The sequence below is a fragment of the Pelophylax lessonae genome (genome assembly GCF_965119305.1).
Source record: "Pelophylax lessonae genome assembly, chromosome: 1".
NCBI classification, from domain to species: Eukaryota; Metazoa; Chordata; class Amphibia; order Anura; family Ranidae; genus Pelophylax; species Pelophylax lessonae.
Window position 1 is genome coordinate 426574320 of NC_138768.1, and position 23219 is coordinate 426597538.

General features: G+C 41.6%; 1 protein-coding gene across 3 annotated transcripts in view; it reads right to left on the reverse strand.

Annotated features, from left to right (window-relative positions):
* SVEP1 (sushi, von Willebrand factor type A, EGF and pentraxin domain containing 1) overlaps positions 1–23219 on the reverse strand; it is a 573162-nt gene that overhangs the window by 414037 nt on the left and 135906 nt on the right. For all 3 annotated transcript variants that reach the window (XM_082255001.1, XM_082255000.1, XM_082254999.1), the window contains exons 2-3: positions 19603–19858; positions 16005–16181 (exon numbers count right to left, since the gene is read on the reverse strand). In XM_082255001.1, coding sequence (XP_082111127.1) covers positions 16005–16181; positions 19603–19858 — 433 coding nt within the window. The remainder of the gene's footprint in view (positions 1–16004; positions 16182–19602; positions 19859–23219) is intronic.

Sequence of the window (23219 nt, forward strand, 5' to 3'; positions counted from 1 at the left end):
TCCTGAAATCCATCTGCCTTTGGGTCAAGCATGCAGGCAGGAGGATGTTCTTAGCTGAGAAAGCCCCTCCACCCCCAAAAAAATTCCTAGGAAGCGACTGAAGGAATGTATAAAACAGTTTAAAACAAGTTAATACAATATACCTTCTTATCTATTTAATAAAACTACCGGCATAAGGATTAAAAATAGTAAATGTTGGTTGAGAGAGTTTAGTTCTGTTTTAAAATGTTTCTTTTTATGACTGAAAGCTTCAGCAGTCTCATGAAAGGCTACAGATACCAATCCTAATCTCTGCAGCTGAAGGTACTGTATATCGTGTAAGGTCAGGTAGTTCCACTGCTGTACAAAATGTCATTGTTTCTAAAAGCTTGTTGTATTAAACACCCAAAAGTGGGACTTTTTCGGAGACAGGCCTTTTGTTCTACAATTCCACAAACTTATCTAACAATTTTTTTTTTTTCCTACAAACATTGCATCCAAAAACCCTGCCTTTTTATTACTGAATTTGCTTTGGCTAGTTACCATGGTTAAGGCTTGGTTGGCAACTGAATATGCACCCCAGAGTTTGCATATTTGTTGCTGGAAACATTTGTTACTTGCAGTTTTAAATGTGACCAATGTAATTGTGGAACCTGTTTTTGGAATACTAAATTTAATTCCACTGTGTAATAATAGTATTTTAATCTTTAAAGTATATTTTAATTCAAAAGGATCCCATCACAGTTATGGGGTAACAGCAAGATATGCAGGGTTGGGTCTAAGCTTTCAACCACAGGAAATGGCCAAGATTGCATAGAAGAACACCTTAGGTATGGGGCTCACAGGGCCCTCTACTAAGAACATAAGCATGCATGTAGGTACATCATGCAGCCTTCTTTTATTACCTACTGTTGGTTTAGTGCTGTTAAACTGACATAATGTTCACTTCAAGTTACTAATGGGCATGTTTCAAGCCTCAAGTTCATGGCTTTTCAGTTCTTTGTCTTCTTGCGTTGGCAGGGCAGCAGAGGAAGTGGGCTTATCTGGCTTCAACTCTCATCTGCATGCTGAGAGCCAGAGCTTGTTTTCAATCAGACAACCGGGAGGATCACAACTATATGGCCAGAGTTCTTCCAGAGCCTGGAGTGGTTCTGTGACATCAGCCAACAGCAGGCTTTAGCCAATTATCGGGTGATTCTGGGTCACAGGAGAGCACAAGTACGTGAACTTCTATGACCGACGACGGAAGTATGGCCAAAAAAGGTTTGGCCATTCCTCTTTTTTAATACCTGTGGCCTTCTTTTATTATCTGCCAGTGGCAATGTTCATTTCAAAGCAGAACAAAATATATTTTTTTTAATTACTAGTAGACAGGTTCTTCATGTCTTCTCTGCCATACAATCTCTTTCCCCACCTACTAGCAATTTTTTTGCAAATTGTACAATGACAGCCACACTTACGGAGTAAGGGTCAGGCACATGCACAATTACAACATCTTAACCTGGCTAGACCAAATGGCTGAAGGTACTAGTTCCATAAAAAGCCTGGGAGAAAATGGAGACACAGACAATAAATCAAAGAATGGAGTACGAAATCACAGAGTAGTGTGTCATAATGTGCAAATATAACAAAAACTGGAACTGTAGCACCAGATCACTGCTAAGAGGTCCAGATACACCTTTATTTCAATAAATGTCAAGGGGACAATCCAAAAAGTAACCAATGAATTTTTGGGGGCCAAAGAGCATCCTCTTCATCAGGGCTTGATTGAAAAAAGTTTGAATAGACTAGAAGTGGACTGGACCTCACAGTGGGGATCGAAAGTTTGGGCACCCCAGGTAAAAATTTGTATAAATGTGCATAAATAAGCCAAGGAAAGATAGAAAAATCTCCAAAAGGCATCAAATTACAGATTAAAATTTCTTATAATATGTCAACAAAAGTTAGATTTTATTTCCATCATTGACACTTTTAAAATTACAGAAAACAAAAAAAAGGCATCTGCAAAAGTTTGGGCACCCTGCAGAATTTATAGCATGCACTGCCCCCTTTGCAAGGCTGAGACCTGCCAGTGTCATGGATTGTTCTCAATCATCATCTGGGAAGACCAGGTGATGTCAATCTCAAAGGTTTTAAATGCCCAGACTCATCTGACCTTGCCCCAACAATCAGCACCATGGGATCTTCTAAGAAGTTGTCTAGAAAACCGAAACTGAAAATAATTGATGCTCACAAAGCTGGAGAAGGCTATAAGAAGATAGCAAAGCATTTTCAGATGTCAATATCCTCTGTTCGGAATGTAATTAAGAAATGGCAGTTATCAGGAACAGTGGAAGTTAAAGCAAGATCTGGAAGACCAAGAAAAATATCAGACAGAACAGCTCGCAGGATTGTGAGAAAAACAATTCAAAATACACGTTTGACTGCACGATCCCTCCAGAAAGATCTGGCAGACACTGGAGTTGTGGTACACTATTCCACTATAAGGAGATACTTGTACAAATATGGTCTTTATGGAAGAGTCATCAGAAGAAAACCTCTTCTACATCCTCACCACAAAAATCAGCGTTTGAACTTTGCAAATGAACATATAGACAAGCCTGATGCATTTTGGAAACAAGTTCTGTGGACCGATGAGGTTAAAATTGAACTTTTTGGCCGGAATGAGCAAAGGTACGTTTGGAGAAGAAGGGGCACAGAATTTAATGAAAAGAACCTCTGTCCAACTGTTAAGCATGGGGGTGGATCAATCATGCTTTGGGGTTGTATTGCAGCCAATGGCACAGGGAACATCTCACAAGTAGAAGGAAAAATGGTAGAGCAGGCTCCAGATGTACGCCTAAAGTTAACCTTCAAATGAGATACCTGTGCATGCCCTAGAGGAAAAGGCCACACTGCTGATTAATGGCTTCCCCTTCTCTTCACGTCTTTGCCATTCTTCCTTGGTATACTACTCCCTTTCTTTTCCTTCTGAAAAGGACAGGTGTGATGATGGCAACTGTGGAAAGTTCTTGTGCGTTTTCAGCAGCCTAATTGGTAAAGTGGTCCACAAACTCTTCTTAAGCTTACAAAGACAGGCAAATGGCCACTGGCTAACTGCTACTGAGGGTCAAACTAATGTCACAGGTTGAAAAATCTGTCCTTGCCCACCCCAAACACTTTTTTTTTTTTGTTATAAAGAAGCTTTTAGGCTGGAGGGTGGTCGGATTGTGTCTGCATAGCCTATGGCACATTTTACAAAAGAGTGTTTGAGGAAGTTGGATGACTAGAATAGTCTGGCGCTGAACCGCTCTGTACTGGCATTTGCCATTTTGAAACGAAGCTCTACCATACATCAGGAGGCAGAAGACACTGTAAAACAGGTCAAATAACATTTGCTTGAAACCCTTTTTGTTTTGCTGTGAAAGGTTATAACTTGCGTTATATAAAATTGTAATTATCCTTGAACCTCCATTACTGCATCTTTCATTTTGAATATTTTAGCAATATTTGAATACTTGAAATTGATTACTCTACAAAATAAAAATATAAAGCCCTTGATTTTTGTGTTTAGCAATTGTATTAGACATCTATAATATTTTCTTTTGCTCCCATATAGAGTTTTTGTATGTTTGTTTTTGGTCTGATTAAAGTAATTCAGTCTATGAATACAATTCTAACAAAACTTCAATAAAATTGAATAGAAAAAAAAAAAAAAAGAAGGAAAAATGGATTCAATAACATTTCAGCAAATTTTGGATAGTAACTTGATGCCATCTGTGAAAAAGCTGAAGTTAACCACTTAAGCCCCGGAGGATTTAGCTGCTAAAAGACCAGGGGGTATTTTGCGATTCGTCACTGCGTGACTTTAACGGACAATGGTGCGGTCGTGCGACGCTGTACCTAAACGAATTTGACGTACTTTTTTTCCCACAAACAGAGCTTTCTTTTGGTGGTATTTGATCACCTGTGCGATTTTTTGATCATGCGCTATAAACAAAAAAAGAGCGTAAATTTTGCAAAAATAACAATATTTTTCAAATTTTTTTATATGAAATTCCCCCCCCAAAAAAAGTAAAAATCAACATTTTTTAACATTTTCGGCCAATTTGTTTTATGCTACATATGTTTGTTAAAAAAAATCGCAAAAAGCGTATTTTTATTGGTTTGCGCAAAAGTTATCGCGTTTACTAACAAAGGGAAAGAATTTTGTCATTTTTGTTGTTTTTTTTTTAAACGCGTAATGGCGGCGATCTGCGATTTTTTTTGCGGTACTGCAACATTGCGGCGGACAGATCGGACCCTTGACTGACATTTTCGACACTTTTGGGGTTACCAGTGACATTTCTACAGTAATCAGTGCTATACATATGCACTGTTACTGTAAAAATACACTGCTAGTGAAGGGGTTAACTTTATTTGAGAGGGAGGGGCTGTGTGTGTCCCTAGGGGCGTGATTCTTACTGTGATTGGCTGTGGCTTGAGCTGTAGGAACACTGATCAACCGTGTGATCAGTGTTTCTACACCGGGGAGAATGACAGGTGGCTTGTTTACACAAGCCGCCTGACTTTCTCCCTCTCCCCCGACGATCGCCGAGTGACCGCGCGGGAGCGGGAGCGCTCCTCCGCGGGCGCGCGCTCGCTCCCCAGAGCCTCACAGGCTAGCGACGTAGACCTACGTCGCTCTGCCTGTGAGGGGCTGACTGCCGCAGTAAATATACTGTGAGCAGTCGGCAAGCGGTTAAAGAGAGGATGGCTTCTACAAATGGATAATGATCCTAAACAAACCTCGAAATCCACGGGGTATTATATCAAGAGGCATAAACTGAAGGTTTTGCCATGGCCTTCACAATCTCCTGACCTCAACATAATTGAAAATCTATGGATAGACCTTAAAAGAGCAGTGCGTGACAGACAGCCCAGAAATCTCAAAGAACTGGAAGACTTTTGTAAGGAAGAATGGGCAAAGATACCTCAAACAAGAATTGAAAGACTCTTGGCTGGCTACAAAAAGCGTTTACAAGCTGTGATACTTGCCAAAGGGGGCAGTACAAGATATTAACTCTGCAGGGTGCCCAAACTTTTGCAGACGCCATTTTTGTGTTTTCTGTTATTTTGAAAGTGTAAATGATGGAAATAAAATCTAACTTTTGTTGACATATTATAAGAATGTATAATCTGTAATTTGATGCCTTTTGGAGATTTTTCCATCTTTCCTTGGCTTCTTTATGCACATTAATACAATTTTTTACCAGGGGTGCCCAAACTTTCGATCCCCACTGTATATATTATTAATTTTTCAAGTGTGATTGCAAACACAGGCTTTGTCAGCAATGGTGTAGCACTTCAATTTACATTTGTGTTACATTACACTACAAGCCAAGAAGACTGTGGGGATCCTCTGGGGTGTAGCTGCCTACCTGGGAACCAGATCATTTACATAAACATCAATACTTTAAGACAGCAATACCAGTTAGATAATTCTATGGGTCCGGTGCTATTTTTCCACTTTTCTCATAATGTGCAAATATCCTGTGAATACTTGAAAATTATGGAAGGAGGTCCTGGGGACCCTACATGTTTCATTTTTGTTCTGCTTGAAAACGTCTTAGTCAAGTTGAGTAACTTTATAGGACCTGGTTTCAAAAAAAGTCTCTGAATTAGAGTCCAAAAGGAAGTGGTTTTCTAACTAAAATAAGTCATATCACTCTAGCAAGCCCTGAGCACAGAATATTAGGGTTTTCTGCCAAAGAAAACACAATTTGTTCAGGTTCACACGATGCTGAATCAAGGCAACAAGTAAAGTTAATCAAAGAATGTTTCTTGATATAAAGAAATCACTATAATGGTGCTAAATTCACAAAGCCCACGCAATATTACTGTTAAAGCTGAACTCCAGGCAACAGCTAAATACATAGTTCAAATACTGTACATGTGAGTTGTCTGTTTACCTGCCAAAGGACGTGTAATCATGGCAGCTACTCACGACTATCACTCTACTTCTGTAACATAAATGTAAGAGTAGGGTAGCTTTGCCTTAGTGAGATATGAAGTGATCTGTAGAAATAGTATAATTGTGGATGTAGTGTCATTTTGAGTTATTAAGAATACGGTATTTAGTATCAGTCATACACATATGTCCTGTTATTAGCATTTGAAAGGGACAGGGCCATTCTCTAGGATAGAGTTGACACCTACATGCCAATAAAAGTCTCTGATGCAAGTAAACAAAATTGTCACCTTCCTGGAGCCTCGAAGACGAAATTGTCACCTTCCTGAAGCCTCAAAGGAAACTGCTAGACATCTTGGCTATGAGGGGACAACGAGAGGCTCCAAATGGTCTGCAAGCTTTGATTGGTATCATCAGATCTAAGGAATGTATTTTATCTCTCATAAAAGTCAAAATATTAGTGGCAGAGAGATGAAAATAATTCCTTCTTATGGCTCACGTGTTGGCCTACGAGTACATGTAAATCTGTAATTGTAATTGTAGAGAGTGTAGAGAAACGCCTAAAACCGTTATATGGCGCCTGATTACGGCAGGCAGGCAGTGTTTGGTACTGTCGCGATCAGACCGATGCGCTGGTGTCAGAATTCGTATCCCTGACTCAGCGGTCAGCGCCGTTCTGGGTCAATTCGACTCTAGTCAGTTCAGAACACGAAACCTCCTGTGGGCTGAGCCGGGGACAACCCCCCTGGGGTTGACTGGCCAAGGGCTAAAGTCCAGCCAACATCCATATTCCAATAAAAAAGTTTATTTCTGTTTTTATTCCTTTTTATTTTCATAGCAAATTGCCATTTGTGTGTCTTTTTATCTTTTTTGTATTTTTTGTAACTCCTTTTGCTTTGTATATATTTCTTATACACTGCCCACTTTCGGGATATTAAATTATAAAATTAATAAGTGACCTCTGTGTACTAAGCTGGGACTCATATCTCTGAAGAGATTGTTGCATTTTAGTGCCTAATAGCTTGGTCTAAGCTATATGCCAATCTGTATGCAATTGCACTGTGTTGGCAGATTGCATGCAGATTGTAAACCAGACGGAGATCTGCGAGTGTATGGTTGCCCAGCAGACCAGTCTGCGGACAAACTGTTGGGTGGTGGCAGGCTATCGTTTGTGGTGTGTGGGTGTGGGTAAAGTGGGAAGAGTGATTAACACAGGGGTTCTAGCTTGTAGGGTAGCTGGAGGAATCCTAGTAGTGTGTGATAATTTCTAGACTGCTTCCTAACCCTTACAGTGCACCAGATTGTATGTGAGATTTGTATATTTGTATCTGCCTGTGTGTGGTCAGCCAGCTTGATTGGAGTCTCCCTCTAGTGGTGACCAAAGGCAGTGCGGGCTGTGAAAGTGTCACAGCCAGTCTTATTACTCAGTAGGAATTTCCCTTATTCCCTTATACTCCCCAGTCACAAAACCATGTCTCGGTTAGCTAGTCGCCGTGGGCGTGGTCGATCATGACAACTTCTTTATGGTTTTAAAATACTGTTTTCTGCACCAGCTTTACTGCCTCCAAGATCACCTGCCTGCTCACTGGACAGAGCTAATAACTATGGTTCATTGGCCAATGACAAAGGCAGAGCAGTGACACAGGGAAATACAAAATGGAATCACCGAAACAGGAATAAATGTGTCACTGGTCTTGCTGTGCATTGTGCAAGAGATGTATCAAATACAAGACTGGCTGACCAAAATTAAATAACCTTGGCAAGATAAAACTGTAAGTATGAATCTATTTAATTTGTGTTCAGCTGTTTTCCCAGGTCTTTATTTTATTAATTGATATTTAATCTTTTGCGACTAAACTTATTAAGCTTTTCACATGTAGCATTAGAAGGGGAGGTCCTTGGGCCACAGTGGGCTTAAAAAGGGTAGTCCAGGAGCCTGTAAATACAGAGGACGGCATTTTTCAGGCTCTATTTTAGAGGCTTTGGATTTAGAGGATTTGGATGCCAGAAAAGATAGGTTTTGCTATTAGGGTAGCTGAGCTGTACAGAATGAAAGCAAGGACAGAAATTGCAGGTAGGACCCTGAGATACCCTACCCATTCCTACCTCTCATTAGTGAGAATACTTTCTTTTTTTTCCTATGCCACCTTTAAAGCAGAGCTCCATCCAAAATGGGAAGCTCCACTTATCTGCCTCCCTCTTTCCTCCACTGCCATATTTGGCAACTTTTGTGGGGGGGTACCTGGTTTTGACAGGTACCCAATGGCACTAACGAACTGAGTTTGCCACTTCTGCAGCCGGTCCATTCATAGAGCAAAGCATGCTTCGTGCATGCGCAAAAGGAGCCGTTTGTGGAGGTAATAGGTTAATTCTGTCTTCTATTGTTGGCTTTGGGAATTGTAATGTGTTGTATACCTTTTTTTCCACAAGATGGCGATAATTAATTACTACCGCTCATTTATACAAGCTCCTTAGGCTGACTAGTTTTCAGCTTGTTCCAGAACGGCGATTATCCAATCAGAGGTAGATCCTCCCTCTTCAGTTTATTATATAAAGGTATCATTGAGGCGTGTGTACGTGCCCCTGATGACATCACGTAGGATGAAACACGTAGAAATGAAATATGGGGCTTCACACGCTATTGCGCAGCTGAATTTCTGCCATTTTTATGACTGAAGGAAGTGAATGTTACGCCCCTCTGGTGTTTTATATGCGGTTTACAAGTCTGTACCTTGTAAGTGCATTACTTTTTTATAAACCATTTGGATTTTACAGTGTTATACTACGTGGAGCCTTTATTTTCTATATAATCTGGGCTGATGAGAACGGTAGACTGCTTACCTGACGGATAACACATATTATCATCGGGAGTCTTATGAACTGATGACCGGTTATAATTTGATTGCTAAAGCGAGCATTGACCACCCTGTAAAAAGGGGGTCACTGGTTTTCTGCTAAGCCTCCTGTGTTGCTTCTCTCCTGAGTGTCCCTTGGGTTATTCCAGGATTCTCTTTCAAATACACAAAGAGTTATATATTTCGGGACTTTTTTCATCTTTTATTCACTTTGGACTTTTTATTGATCACTTGAATTCACCTTTACATTGAATAATGCATATCTCGGTGTGTTTATTTGGCTTATTGAATTATTCACATTGTTTATCAGCTGCACTGTTTATTTATTTGGCCGTAGGGACCCGCCTGGGAAGCTGCAAGGCTTCACTGCTGGTTTCCCTTAGTGGAGATGCCTATGGCAACACCCGATAGCCAATTGAAAAATTGGCTTGGGTGAGGACATTGTGCAATCCCTGGATAGGTAAGTGTCCTAGTATTAAGTCAGCAGCTACAGTATTTGCAGTTGCTGACTTTTATTTTTTTCTGAAGGGGCCTGGAGCTCCTCTTTAAACATGATATACAAACTTTAAAACTAACCTAGCTATATATTTTCTCCAAACATCAATGCAATTGAACTTAAAGTGTTACTAAACCCAGGGCCCTGCATCCACTATATCTGGTCTCCCACAGTACACAGAACATGGAAATGCAATTATTTTAGTAAATATAAACTGCTACATTCCTTATAGAACAATCTTGTGACTTAAAGCAGAGTCTGGTTAAAGCTTGTAGGAAGAGTTTTCATTTTCCCACGATTGTCCAATGAGAATGCAGGACCTCTGACCCTCTGTCTGGACAGTACTGATTGGCCCTGTGCTGATCACATGTACTCTCCCAAGAAAAAAAAAATACTCTCTAGCAATACACAGCAAACTGAGCATGTGCAGCCTGCCCCCTGGCTCTGTAAATATCAGGTTATTTTTTTGGAGACAGTTGAAGAAGGAGATGATCAGAGAAGACATGATTAAACAGCCTTTTTCTTTACACAATGCAGATGATTTACCCCTTAGGTTCCACAATGAGACTAACAAGCATGCTTTACTGCATATATTTTACTGTTGTGGGTTTAGTAACAATTTAAAGCTGCACTCCAATCAGATTGAAAGGTACAAAGTAATGCAGCTTTGTAATGCATTTAGAGATTAATGTCTTTAGTGCAGCCTGTATAGGAATTTGAATTTAACTTGGAGTCAGCCCCTAGCAGCCTCTGTACAGCACAGCCAAGACTAAGGCATTGAGAATCAGCACAAGGAGCCAGCTGTGCTGCAGTGCAAGTTACAGGCTGGGGGATAGACCAGACCTTAAAGTGATATGAAGGCCAAGAGAAAACATTTTTTTCACCTGGTGATCCTGACAGTCTGTTGTTCTTCAACATAACAAGATGAACTGCAGATGTAGCAGGTAGAGTGTTGAGACAAACCATTTAACACTGTCAGGCGTGCTTACTATGATTAGCTTTTATTTATTTATGGAAAATCTGTATCCCAAAAGGAAAAAGAACTGCTGCTGCATCTGCTTATAAAGTGTTGGCTGCAGTTTGGCTTCAATTTGTTAGTGTATTTAAATCCAAAACACTCCCCTCCCCCCCACACTGACAATGCTGACAACTAAAGTTGTCTATGTTGCTACTTCATCCAGAAAGTTGTAACTCTAATACAAGTCTGTTATTAGCCAGATAACCAAGTGAAAACAGAGGTAAAGGAAGCCTAAACAAGAAAGCGAATGCAGCCACCACATCTAATGACTGGTAAGTTGCAATTTTACATTTTTTGTTTTGGGTTTAATACTATTTTAAGGGTTTAATATCGCTTTTATGTACACAAACATCAAATACTAATATTAATACTAATATTAATATATTAATATTAATACTAATACTAATATACTAATACTAATAAAATCCTAATATATATGGAGCACATTTTTTAATGCATCTGGGAGCAGGTCATGTTTTGCTTTTGTTGAATTCACACCTAGACGTTTAGCTGTGCCTTGGTGCATTCAGGTCTAGCTGGTTTCACCCAAATCACGGTTATAAAAATCAGGTCTCCTGCCCTGCCAGACAGGGCTGTGCTCTGTGGTAGAGCTGTGTGCTCTCAGAAGTAGATGGAGCCAAATCCAAATTATTTGGCAGGAAAAAAATCACTTTCATTTATTTATATTTCATATTTGTATTTGAAATCAGAAAAAGACTTATTGTGCTAATAAACATACAACGCATGTGTAACGGAACCGCGACCCCAAAATCTGCTTGTGAGTTTCCGTCAGAATACCGCTTCCTTCAGTCTTGAACATAGATTTAGGATATTCTAGTCACCCCCATACAAAACTAGCCGAGAGTAGCTTGTATAAGATCTGGAACATTTTATGAACAGACTCACATACAGTCAGGTCCATAAATATTGGGACATCGACACAGTTCTAATCTTTTTGGCTCTATACACCACCACAATGGATTTGAAATGAAACAAACAAGATGTGCTTTAACTGCAGACTTTCAGCTTTAATTTAAGGGTATTTACATCCAAATCAGGTGAACGGTGTAGAAATTACCACAGTTTGTATATGTGCCTCCCACTTTTTAAGGGACCAAAAGTAATGGGACAGATTAACAATCATAAATCAAACTTTCACTTTTTAATACTTGGTTGCAAATCCTTTGCAGTCAATTACAGCCTGAAGTCTGGAACACATAGACATCACTAGATGCTGGGTTTTATCCCTGGTGATGCTCTGCCAGGCCTCTACTGCAACTGTCTTCAGTTCCTGCTTGTTCTTTGGGCATTTTCCCTTCAGTTTTGTCTTCAGCAAGTCAAATGCATGCTCAATCGGATTCAGGTCAGGTGATTGACTTGGCCATTGCATAACATTCCACTTCTTTCCCTTAAAAAACTCTTTGGTTGCTTTCGCAGTATGCTTCGGGTCATTGTCCATCTGCACTGTGAAGCACCTTCCAATGAGTTCTGAAGCATTTGGCTTAATATAAGCTAATAATATTGCCCGAAACACTTCAGAATTCATCCTGCTGCTTTTGTCAGCAGTCACATCATCAATAAATACAAGAGAACCAGTTCCATTGGCAGCCATACATGCCCACGTCATGACACTACCACCACCATGCTTCACTGATGAGGTGGTATGCTTTGGATCATGAGCAGTTCCTTTCCTTTTTCATACTCTTCTATTCCCATCACTCTGGTACAAGTTGATCTTGGTCTCATCTGTCCATAGGATGTTGTTCCTGAACTGTGAAGGCTTTTTTAGATGTTGTTTGGCAAACTCTAATCTGGCCTTCCTGTTTTTGAGGCTCACCAATGGTTTACATCTTGTGGTGAACCCTCTGTATTCCCTCTGGTAAAGTCTTCTCTTGATTGTTGACTTTGACACACATACACCTACCTCCTGGAGAGTGCTCTTGATCTGGCTAACTGTTGTGAAGGGTGTTTTCTTCACCAGGGAAAGAATTCTTCAGTCATCCCCACAGTTGTTTTCCGTGGTCTTCCGGGTCTTTTGGTGTTGCTGAGCTCACCGATCCATTCTTTCTTTTTAAAGATGTTCCAAACAGTTGATTTGGCCACACCTAATGTTTTTGCTATCTCTCTGATGGGTTTGTTTTGTTTTTTTAGCCTAATGATGGCTTGCTTCACTGATAGAGACAGCTCTTTGGATCTCATATTGAGAGTTGACAGCAACAGATTCCAAATGCAAATAGCACACTTGAAATGAACTCTGGACCTTTTTTCTGCTCCTTGTAAATGGGATAATGAGGGAATAACACACACCTGACCATGGAACAGCTGAGCAGCCAATTGTCCCATTACTTTTGGTCCCTTAAAAAGTGGGAGGCACACCTTCAAACTGCTGTAATTCCTACACCTTTCACCTGATTTGGATGTAAATATCCTCAAATTAAAGCTGAAAGTCTGCAGTTAAAGCACATCTTGTTTGTTTCATTTCAAATCCATTGTGGTGGTGTATAGAGCCAAAAAGATTAGAATTGTGTCGATGTCCCAATATTTATGGACCTGACTGTATAAGCAGATGAAATTGTATACAGAAACATAATTAACCTGAGCTAATGATCTAGCCATCTGGACAAAAACAATAGGTGAGTTAATTAACAATTAACAATGGGACAGACATGCTTAGCAGAAACACATTACACCTCAATACTCAGACAATAGCAGGAGACCGCCAGTAACAGACTGTCTGTCTCTTACATTGAAGAACATGGAACAGAGGCCATTGTGATAAGCTCTTTCAATGAACATGTTCAAAATCAAACAGACCAGGAATAGTCTTCATATATTTCTTGAAAGGTATTATTGATAAATATTACTGTCCCATTTGAAATAATACAAACCATATTCTCAGTGTCCATTAAGTAGCTGTCCTTAATTTTCTTGGTCACCATGTGCCCCTAATAGACACAGGGTGACTTACACATAAGTGGGAATGAGGGAGCTAGAAAATGGGTTTCCAGAGCTCTCAAAGGAAAGCTGAGTTCCACAGCCACCCAACCAGAGTGACCGCCGTCACGGCATGTTGCAATAAAAAAGGCGTACAAATTGAAGAGAGAGCATACAGGCCGTACATTATATATCTTTACATACACCTTTGGAATAAGACAATAATATGCAGTACTATATGTTTTAAGCATGTTCAAAAAACGATATTTTTAATAAAATTCACCCAAAAAAACAAGATTAGGACACACACGCCCAGTATTTAAGACATAACTCATAGAGTATAAAAAAACAGTAAAGCACAATCATTATGCAGTACTTTAGAGAAGGAAGCAAAGCCTGCATATGAAATGAACAAATATGACACCTTGCCCTTATGTGCATATAGGGGTTGATTTACTAAAGGCAAATACACTGTGCACTGCAAGCTTCACTTCCCAATCACATGCAAGGAAAATAAAAAACAGCATTTTTGCTCGTTCATGATTGGATGATAGAAGTCAGCAGAGCTTCCCCTCATTTCAGAGCTGCAAAACAACCAAGTTGGTCCTGTCTAAACCCTGGTAAGCACTAGGAGTTTTCTTTTCCTTCAACCCAGCGAAGTTAGTATAGTGATCTCCCCCGCTGAGCTGTTGTGCTCTGACAGGGGGGACAGCACCCCGCCGGAACACTCCAATCAGCACTCACTGCCATTGGCTGAGAGCCCTGATCTGGAGTCAGTCAGCTGCTGCTTTTCCAGCATGCTCGTCCGACAGAAGTCGGCCAATTGATCGGCTTCTGTTGGAAAGGGTGGCATACACAAGGGGCGAATGTCGGACAGTTTTTTTTAACTGGCCGATGGATCCCGACGTGTACGGGGCTTAACAGTTTACGTTAAATCAGAGGGTTTTGTTTGCACACATTTGCAAATATATGCGTAAGCTGCAGGCTGGCTGGTAAGTGTGCATGGAAATCTTTTGTTTGTTTGTTATGTGTGTTGCCCTTCCATGTGCACATTATTGTATGGACCAGTTACAGGTTGGGGTGGTTGCCAATTTTTTGTATAGTTGGTTGAATTGGGTGCAGGGGCACATGGGATGCCCTGTGCCTTTAAAGAGGGGTGGATTTTTTCCAGGCATATCTGCCCTTAATCTATTCATTCTTATGTATGACCCTCCTAGATAGGTGCTAGGCAGGGAGAATAGTTTGCTCTGCCTGCTTATCAGGGGAGCCTGATCGATAGTTAGGCCTGCTCATTGTGCTCAGTGTGTATTCATCTGGTCTGAGGGAGTGTCCCCACTGTATGCAATAGGGAGGCCTGTTGGACAGTGGATGAAACCTGGCCAATGATACACAGGCTTTTGTAACTATCCCATTGGGTTGGCACACAAAGAGGTGCATCATGGGATAAGGTATAAGAGCCGAGAGCACATGAGGCAGGGGGTCTTTGGGTGGGAAGCCAGGTCCCAGGAGGAGGGTGACAGCTGTCTCTCCTCCTGTTTGCTGTGGATGGTGGTCACAGGCGGTCGGCCTTGTGGACCAGGAGTGTGGTGCTGGATCCAGAGGTCCAGGAAAGATGACTGGTGGAGTAGACAGCAGAGCAACTCTGGAAAAACAGTGTCCGTGAGTACACGGAAGCTTGCCAATGGGTCTGCCCAGGAAGGGGACCACTACAGTGGATAGAGTTAGTGGACGGGTGTCAGCACACACAGGCAGTGAAAGTAAAGGAGGTGCCAAGTTAGAACCCTGAAGAGCATGAACTAAACATGAACTTTCTACATTATCTTCACTTCAGTGGCAAGTTGAACCAGCGACCTTGCCGCACACTACAGCTAGTTGTCCTCAAGATTGTGCATAGTTCATAGTTGGAGTATTCCAATCATCCTTTCTCCTATCCCATTTCTTAATAAAAACACAAAAACCAACATCCCCTGGATTGATTATTGACTGAGCCAAGAACTTTCAATGCCGTTTGTCTGCTATCAGTTGCTAAGGGTAACCCAGGGGAGTCCAGAAAGTGTAATACTCAGCAGTCCTCTAGGGGGCAGTGCTACACATATGTGTGCTCCTACTATGGGAGGCTCTGGATATTTAGAGTTAGGACCACCGTATATACAGAGGAGCCTTGATGTGGGCACTGTGGCTTACACATATATTTGCAAATGTGTGCAAACAAAATCTTCTGTTTTTACAGTAAATTATTAAACATGGCCAATTCGGTTGTTTTTCAGGCTGGCTGGTAAGTGTGCTGGGAAATCTTTGAGGTGAGAGTAGGGAGAATACTTATACTGATAGTACGGATATATTTCTAGATGTTAGATTCTAAACTGCTAACTTAAATACTCTCAAAAAAGAATACACCTATATCATCAAGCATGTTTAATTAACCAGTAAAAGCACATAAAGACTGACTAATGACTTCCAAAGATCTTGCAACCACAATCTGTCCAAGGTAGAAAAGAGGGTCTCATCTATAAAAACTTGATCAAAGCAGTCAATCAATTTCTTGGTCATTATGTGTAATGAAGGTTAGAGAATCAAATTTAACACTGAATGGTCTGCTACAAAAGTCACTTGTATTTTAGTGCCATTTTAATTTTTATACATGAAACCCAATGCCTCTGTAATGGGTTTTAGATTCTGCTGGATTACACTTTAAAGATGTAGGATGGGACAGTAATAAGCACAGGATTCACAAGTTTTAACTTTAATTGCCAGTATAATGTCTAGTATTATACAATTTCATGTAGTACTCACCCGTGCATTCATACTGCAAGCCTTTTCCATAGTATCCTTTTTCACAAATGCATTCATATTGGCCAGTGTGTGTACCACACTTACAACTTGCCATAACATCACAACAATCTTTCCCAGCATCACACAAATAGGAGCAATGCGTTATGTCCTCTTGAATGTAACTCCCAGACGGTAGATCTGTAACCATAAGAAACAAAGATAGTAATTTTTTTTCTTTTTATGGGTAAACAGAATTTCCACGAGGTCTAAAATATTGACCTGACCTTTGTATATGGAACATAGTGATATTGGGAAATTGATTGGAATCAGATAAACTAGAGGCATGGTGGATATGTATCAAAAACACAGCCAAAAAGTGCACAGGCACCATATTTGACATGATTATGTCATTTCTCAGCCAGCATATCAGTCCAGGAAAAAGAAGCTGATCCTGGATGATGCCAAAACAAAGATGTCTCACGTTCCTGGAGAAAAGCAGATAATGGCAATGTCAGGTGGAGTACTGTGATCTCTATAAAAAGTACTAAATACCTGGAAACATAAAGCTGACCACAGATGGGTCAGTTTTATTTCCTTCAGCAGGCAGGTGAAGGAATCTCCTCTGCTGAGACGCTGTATTCTGACAGCAGGATTCTCTGCCGATTAGCTGCAGCTGCTGATCAATAAAAGTTTTCCAACAATCTTCTCCCATAGAAGTCAATCTAATGATTGACTTCTGTTGAACAGGTACGTCCGCACATGGATTCAAATTTGCCCGGTGCCTGCTGAACCAGCCACATTTTGATCCATCTATGGCCAGCTTTACACTTATACGTTCCTAAAGTGGAAGTAAACTTATAGCTTATAAAACTTAAAGCTTATAATAAAGCTTACCTTTAGGTAAGATTAATATTTCCTAAACCTGCACCGTTAAGGAGATATTCTAGCGAGCAGCAGCCGGTGACGTCACCAAGCACATGCGTGCTGAAGGAATGACCCCTGGCGTTCCTTCATAGCTGTGTGTGGTGGCCAAGATTCCCACATGCATGCGCGGGAGTGACGTCTTTGCGGCTTGGCCAATCAACCAGCCGTAGCCTGTGAAACTTAGAAGGAAGACCAGGTAAAAATGGAAGCCCTGTCAGCGGTGACAGCGCACGGCTGGAGGGCCTTATTTCAAGGTAACTCGTTCATAATGATGCATACCAGCACATTATGGCTTTACTTTGCAGGGAGAACTTTTTCTTTTTTTCTATCCTGAACTTTACTAACGCTTTAACTTGTACGCAATAGGGTCCTTTCACACAGGATTTCCGACCGGTGGACTCCATTTTGCTCAGTGGGGATTGATCCGCCGATCCCCGCTCAGCAGGCGGATGACAGGTCCGTCTACACTCACTGTGCTGAGACGAACCTGTCATATTCCCGCTCTCCTCCAAAGGAGATGGGATGAAAACGGTCCGTCTGTCTGTTTTCATCCAATCCGTTCCTACAGACAGATGGAAAATAAGGTTTCTATCCGTCTGGATTTCACAGACAGGATCGGATCGGATAGCACCAGGTTTCAGCAGACATGTCCCCTCTGACATCTGCTGTTCCATAGGCAGGGCTGGCCCAAGGCATTGTGCTGCCTGGGTCCAAAAATAAAATGCTGCCCCCCTCCCAAAAAAAAAAAAAAATCATGCCCACCAAAAGGCCCCCACATCCATTATTTTATATAAATATAACATTTAGAAAAGATTATATATACTGTTATCTTCTTCCATAACTCACCACAAGACCAGTCCACCAAACACCCACTGTCTGTCCTCAGTCCTCCTGTCACTACTGCATCTGCTGGGGCCACCGCCCTAGAATATCCAGCCTGCTCAGCGTAAGATGGAGTGCGCTGATGTCTGTCATTGCTCACACCACGATTACATGAGAGACGTTCCCAGGAGGAGACACTCCGCCTTCTCATACTCATCCGTTTGCACTACAGGCAACAGTATGAGATAGTGAAATGCCACCCATAAAGGCGCCGCAAACTGATGACACAAAAAACTGCTGAAAAAAAAATCTTGGGTGTCAATTTGCTGCCCCTCTCAAAATTCTACCTGGGTCCATTTCTGCCTGGGTCCATGGTAGGGCCGTTGCTGTCCATGGGGGTGCATGGAGCATCTGATGAGGTCCACCTGAAAAACTGACAGGCAGACCTGATCGGAAAGCCCGTGTGAAAGGACCCCTAATGTGTACAAAATATGACTGATGCTAGGTCTGCTGATAAACAATATTTCATCAAGAAATATTATACTAATTCCCTTTTTCACCATAACAATATATTGTTTGTTTCTTTCTTTTTTTCTGGTAGAAATATAATTTTAACCTAATTTGAAATAAGATAGATTAGGTTAAAATTACTTCTTAACCTCTTGCCAACCGCCCACCATAGTATTACTGCGGCAAGGCGGCTCGGCTGCGCAAAATCACGTAGTAATTGGACTGTTTTAATTGGAAGGACTGTTTTATCAATTTGTTGCATTATATGCTGTTTTTTATTTCTATATTTATAATAATCACCTTGCACTTTATTGGACACATCACGAATAAGAATTTTATTATCAATTGTTTGTAATACATGGTTATTTTTATATATTTATATATTCACCAGCAACATTGCTTTTACACATTTATATGAAATGCCAGCGCTGTTTTAATTTTACTTCACATTTTTTCTAAGATTCACTTAAGGCTCTTTCACACGGTCCGCCTCCGTAGGCGGATCCGTGTTGCTCAGCGGGGATCGATCCGCGATCCCCGCTGAGCCGGGCGGATGACAGCTCCGTTTCCGCTTGCAGAGCGGAGAGGGAGGTGTCTCAGCACCCGCTGCCCTCTATGGGGGATCGGAGGAGAGCGGACCGCCTGTCCGCTCTCATCAGATCCGCTCCGCTCCGATTACTGAACGGATGGAAAAATAGGGTTTCCATCCGTCCAGATTTCAGCACAGGATCGGATGCGGATGGCAGCGGGTGTCAGCGGAGGTGTCTCCGCTGACACCCGCTGCCCCATAGAGCTGCATGGAGGATCCGATCTGATCCGCCTAAAAAACTGACAGGCGGATCTGATCGGACCGCCCGTGTGAAAGAGCCCTTAGATGCACAGCAGCTGCATTAATTAAATTTTGTAACACAGATTTGAGTTATTTAGCACTAGCAGCGCAGGTTTTAATGTTATTTATTTCAGAATACAAATTGGCCTAAACTGATAAAAACATTTGATTTTTTAATTTTTTTTTATTGGGAATGTTTTAAAGCGGAAGGTAAAAAATATGGCGTTTTTTTCATAATTATCGCTCTTTTTTTAAGCACAAAATCTAAAAAAACGCAGAGGTGATCAAATACCACCTAAAGAAAGCTCTATTTGTGGGGGAAAAAAAGGACATCAATTGTATTAGGGTACAGCGTCGCACGGCTGCGCAATTTTTTGTTAAAATAACGCAGTGCGGAATCGCAAAAAATGGTCTGGTCATTAAGGGGGGTAAAACCTTCCGGAGCTGAAGTGGTTAAAGAATATACTGTATCACAAATGTTTCCTACATTTGTTTTGTAATAAAAAAGAAAAAAAATACACATAAAGAATATACCTTCATGTAAGGCACGTCGAGCCAGTGCCTCAAACTCAGCAAAACTATGTAACAGATAACAGTGCTCCTCCTTTGGTTGAGATGCCATGTCATGCAGCTCCCGAATATTGCCCTGCCATATTCCAAATGTGAAGATTTCCACTCCAAGCTCTCGAAGACTGGCAGCCACAGGTCTAGGGTCCCCACCATTTGAGTAGCCATCGGTGATAAGGAAAATAACTTTGTCTGAATCACTACGGGAGTGCCTGAGTATTTGCTGTAAAGAATAAAAACAACCAATGAAACACTGAATAAAGAAAGAATGCTGTCAGATTTACACGGGTAACAAAACTGGCATTTGTACCTCAACAGTAGGGTTGCCACCTCATCTATTTAAACCTGAACAAATTTGAATTGCTCTGGTTCTGAGGCTAATTTAATGTAGATAAGGGACTAAGTTAGTTTAATTGCCACATTAATCAGCCACAGAACCTGTGTAATTAATATGTGTTCAGTTTTTTTTAAAGGGATGAGGTGGCAACCCTACTGAACATTGTTTTTTTTTCCACAGAATCACATATTAGATAATTTGTGTTTTTCTTATAGTTGCTACTAATTATCAAAACTCCCTAAGGCCCCTTTCGCACAAGCTTTCCGATCAGTTTTTCTGGCGGACCTGATCGGATGCTCCATGCACCCCTATGGAGCAGCGGGTGTCAGTGACACCCGCTGCTAGGCGGTCCGTTTTCATCCGATCTCCCAAAGAGGGGAGCGGCGCTCTGACAGCTCCGTCTCTACACAGTGAGCAGAGACGGACCTGTCACCCACCTGCTCATCGGGGATTGGCGGATCGATCCCCGCTGAACAAAACGGAATCCGTCGGGTGCACCGCCTGTGTGAAAGGGGCCTAAGAATCTGATCCCCTATTAAATTAAATAAACCCCTATTAAAAAAAAAGAAAAAATGTGTTCATGAGGAACGAATACTTGGATTTGCATACTATTGGATGCATTGAGGGTTACTCCATTCATGTAACATAATAGGACAATGAAATATATGGATATACGACATAGGAAGTTTGCTATTGTTGCAAGATATGTGTGGGATATTACTTTATATTTGATTAATATAACATTTTTATGTCCTATGTTAATATTTACATTGTAAATATTTGCCTAGAATATACACTTGCAAAGAACATAAATGGTCATTCCAACACCCTTGAATTTCTGACTTACAGAGGGAGTGTTCTACTAACTTTAATCTAAAGTGCTTAAAGTGGAGTTCACTCATTTTTACTTTTTGATTATATCAGAAAGCTCACCCGCAGTACAGTTAAAAATGGCAATCCTTTTTTTTTTTTTTTTTGTTTAATACCTTTTATTTATGTATTCCTGTATACAGGCGGCACTTCCAATCCTGGACGCCTAGGCGATTTCGTCATTAAGCGATTCCCAAGGACTCAGAAAACCTTGGGACGCCTAATAGTGAAATCTCGCGGTATTTTGAGGATTTGCCGGGAGGAAGTACAAAAGGGGTGTTCGGGACATCGTCGGCTTACTGTACAGGTGTGAGATTGAGAGATGTATGCTGGATAGCCAGTGGCACCTAATGCTGGAAATACACAGGAACGAGCTTCAGATGGCCACATCCTCCATGGCCCCTACCTGCTTCCGAGATCAGATACGATATTACCAATTTAAAAATAACATGCATGAGGACAGTGAGAACAATATCCATATATCAATGTACAAAAACTAATAATCAGGGGGGAGCTTTTAAAAAAATGGGGGGGGAGTGGAAAGGGAAGGCGGAAGAACTGGAGGAGACTGCAAGACTCCACTGGCAAGGGGATGTTCTACACATAGAAATAAGTTACATCCCACTTGAAATTCATGTCTTTGGGAATCCTAGTGTCCATCCTTAAAAACACCTCTCTTGCTTAGGTGAGAAAAGCAGTTTCACGTTTTCTAAAATCTTTTGTTGAATTGTTTTCTAAAGTCTTTCTGCCTTATTCATGTTTTATCTTACGCAACATTTTTTTTGTTTTGTTTTGATCGCTTTTATTCTTATTGCAAGTAAACATCCCTTGTAATAAGAATAGGGCATGACAGGTCCTCTTTATGGAGAAATGTGGAGACTATAAGAGCCCGTTCACACTGGGGCGACCTGTCAGGTCGCCGTAGGTCGCCTTCCATAGAGAAGCTGTGGACCCGTTCTAATAGGAGCGACACAAGTCGCTCCGACTTAGAAAAAGGGTCCGGAGCTTCTTTGGGGCGCCCCGGGAAGTAGCGTCGCCCCAGTGTGAACGGGGTCTAAGACTCCACATCTCTCCTCTAGGCTGGAAAGACTGAAATAAAAAAACAAAACAAAAATGATCTCAGCCTTTCCAGCCGAGTTATAGAGACTGCCGGGGACCATCTGGTCCTTGGTATTCTCTACGATGAACTTCTGCCGCCAGTGGATGCCTTCTCCGGCTCGCTGATCGCACGGAAGGGCAGCTGGACGGTGGGAATGTCTCCTACCACCGCCTATAAGCCAGCTTAACTGCCACTATGATTATTCTTACGATGCAGGGAATCGCCGGCTGCAAAAGATGATGCAGCTGCAGGCATCATTCAGACATCTCCACCCAAAGTCCAGGACGTCAGAACCCCCCTCAGGCACCAAGTGCATCCGTAAATGGCTGTGGACAGTCTAGATCACAGGGATGATGTACACAGCAATCAGTAGTTTTGAACCTTGTGATTACTGTGAATCAATCATATCCTTCACAAGTGTAAACACTATAGTGTTTATGAACATTCAGCCCATTTACAATGCAGGAAGCTCACTGTTGTGAATAGGCTAAATGTTTGGAAGGGGGTGAAGTTGGATGGCTTCAAAGTGCCACTGAGCCCCACTGATTTTTTTTTATATACAGGTGGAAGGTTAACCGCTTGCCGACCGCCGCACGACTATTTACGTCGGCAGTCAGCCCCTCACAGGCAAAGCGACGTAGGGCTAGGTCGCTAGCTTGTGAGGGTCTAGGGAGCGAGCACGCGTCGCCGGAGGCGCGCTCCCGCTCCCGCGCGGTCACAGACCCCCCGTGCGTGTGCCCGGTAGACCCGATGTCCGCCGGTCACTCGCGATCGTCCGTTAGAGCAGGAGAAAGGCAGGCGGCTAATGTAAACAAGCTGCCTGTCATTCTCCCCTGTGTAAGAATAGTGATCATACGGTTCTACTATGTAGTACCGTTGATCACTGTTCCTGCACCTCAAGCCACAGCCAATCACAGTTAGAATCACGCCCCTAGGGACACACTTAACCCCTCCCTCTCAAAAAAAGTTAACCCCTTCACTGCCAGTGTCATTTTACAGTAACAGTGCATATGTATAGCACTGATTACTGTAGTAATGTCACTGGTAACCCCAAAAGTGTCAAAAATGTCAGTCAAGGGTCCGATCTGTCCGCCGCAATGTCGCAGTACCGCAAAATAAATCGCAGATCGCCGCCATTACGCGTTAAAAAAAAACAAAAATGACAAACATCTTTCCCTTAGTTAGTAAACGCAATAACTTTTGCGCAAACCAATCAAAATATGCTTTTTGCGATTTTTTTTTAACAAACATATGTAGCATAAAACAAATTGGCCTAAA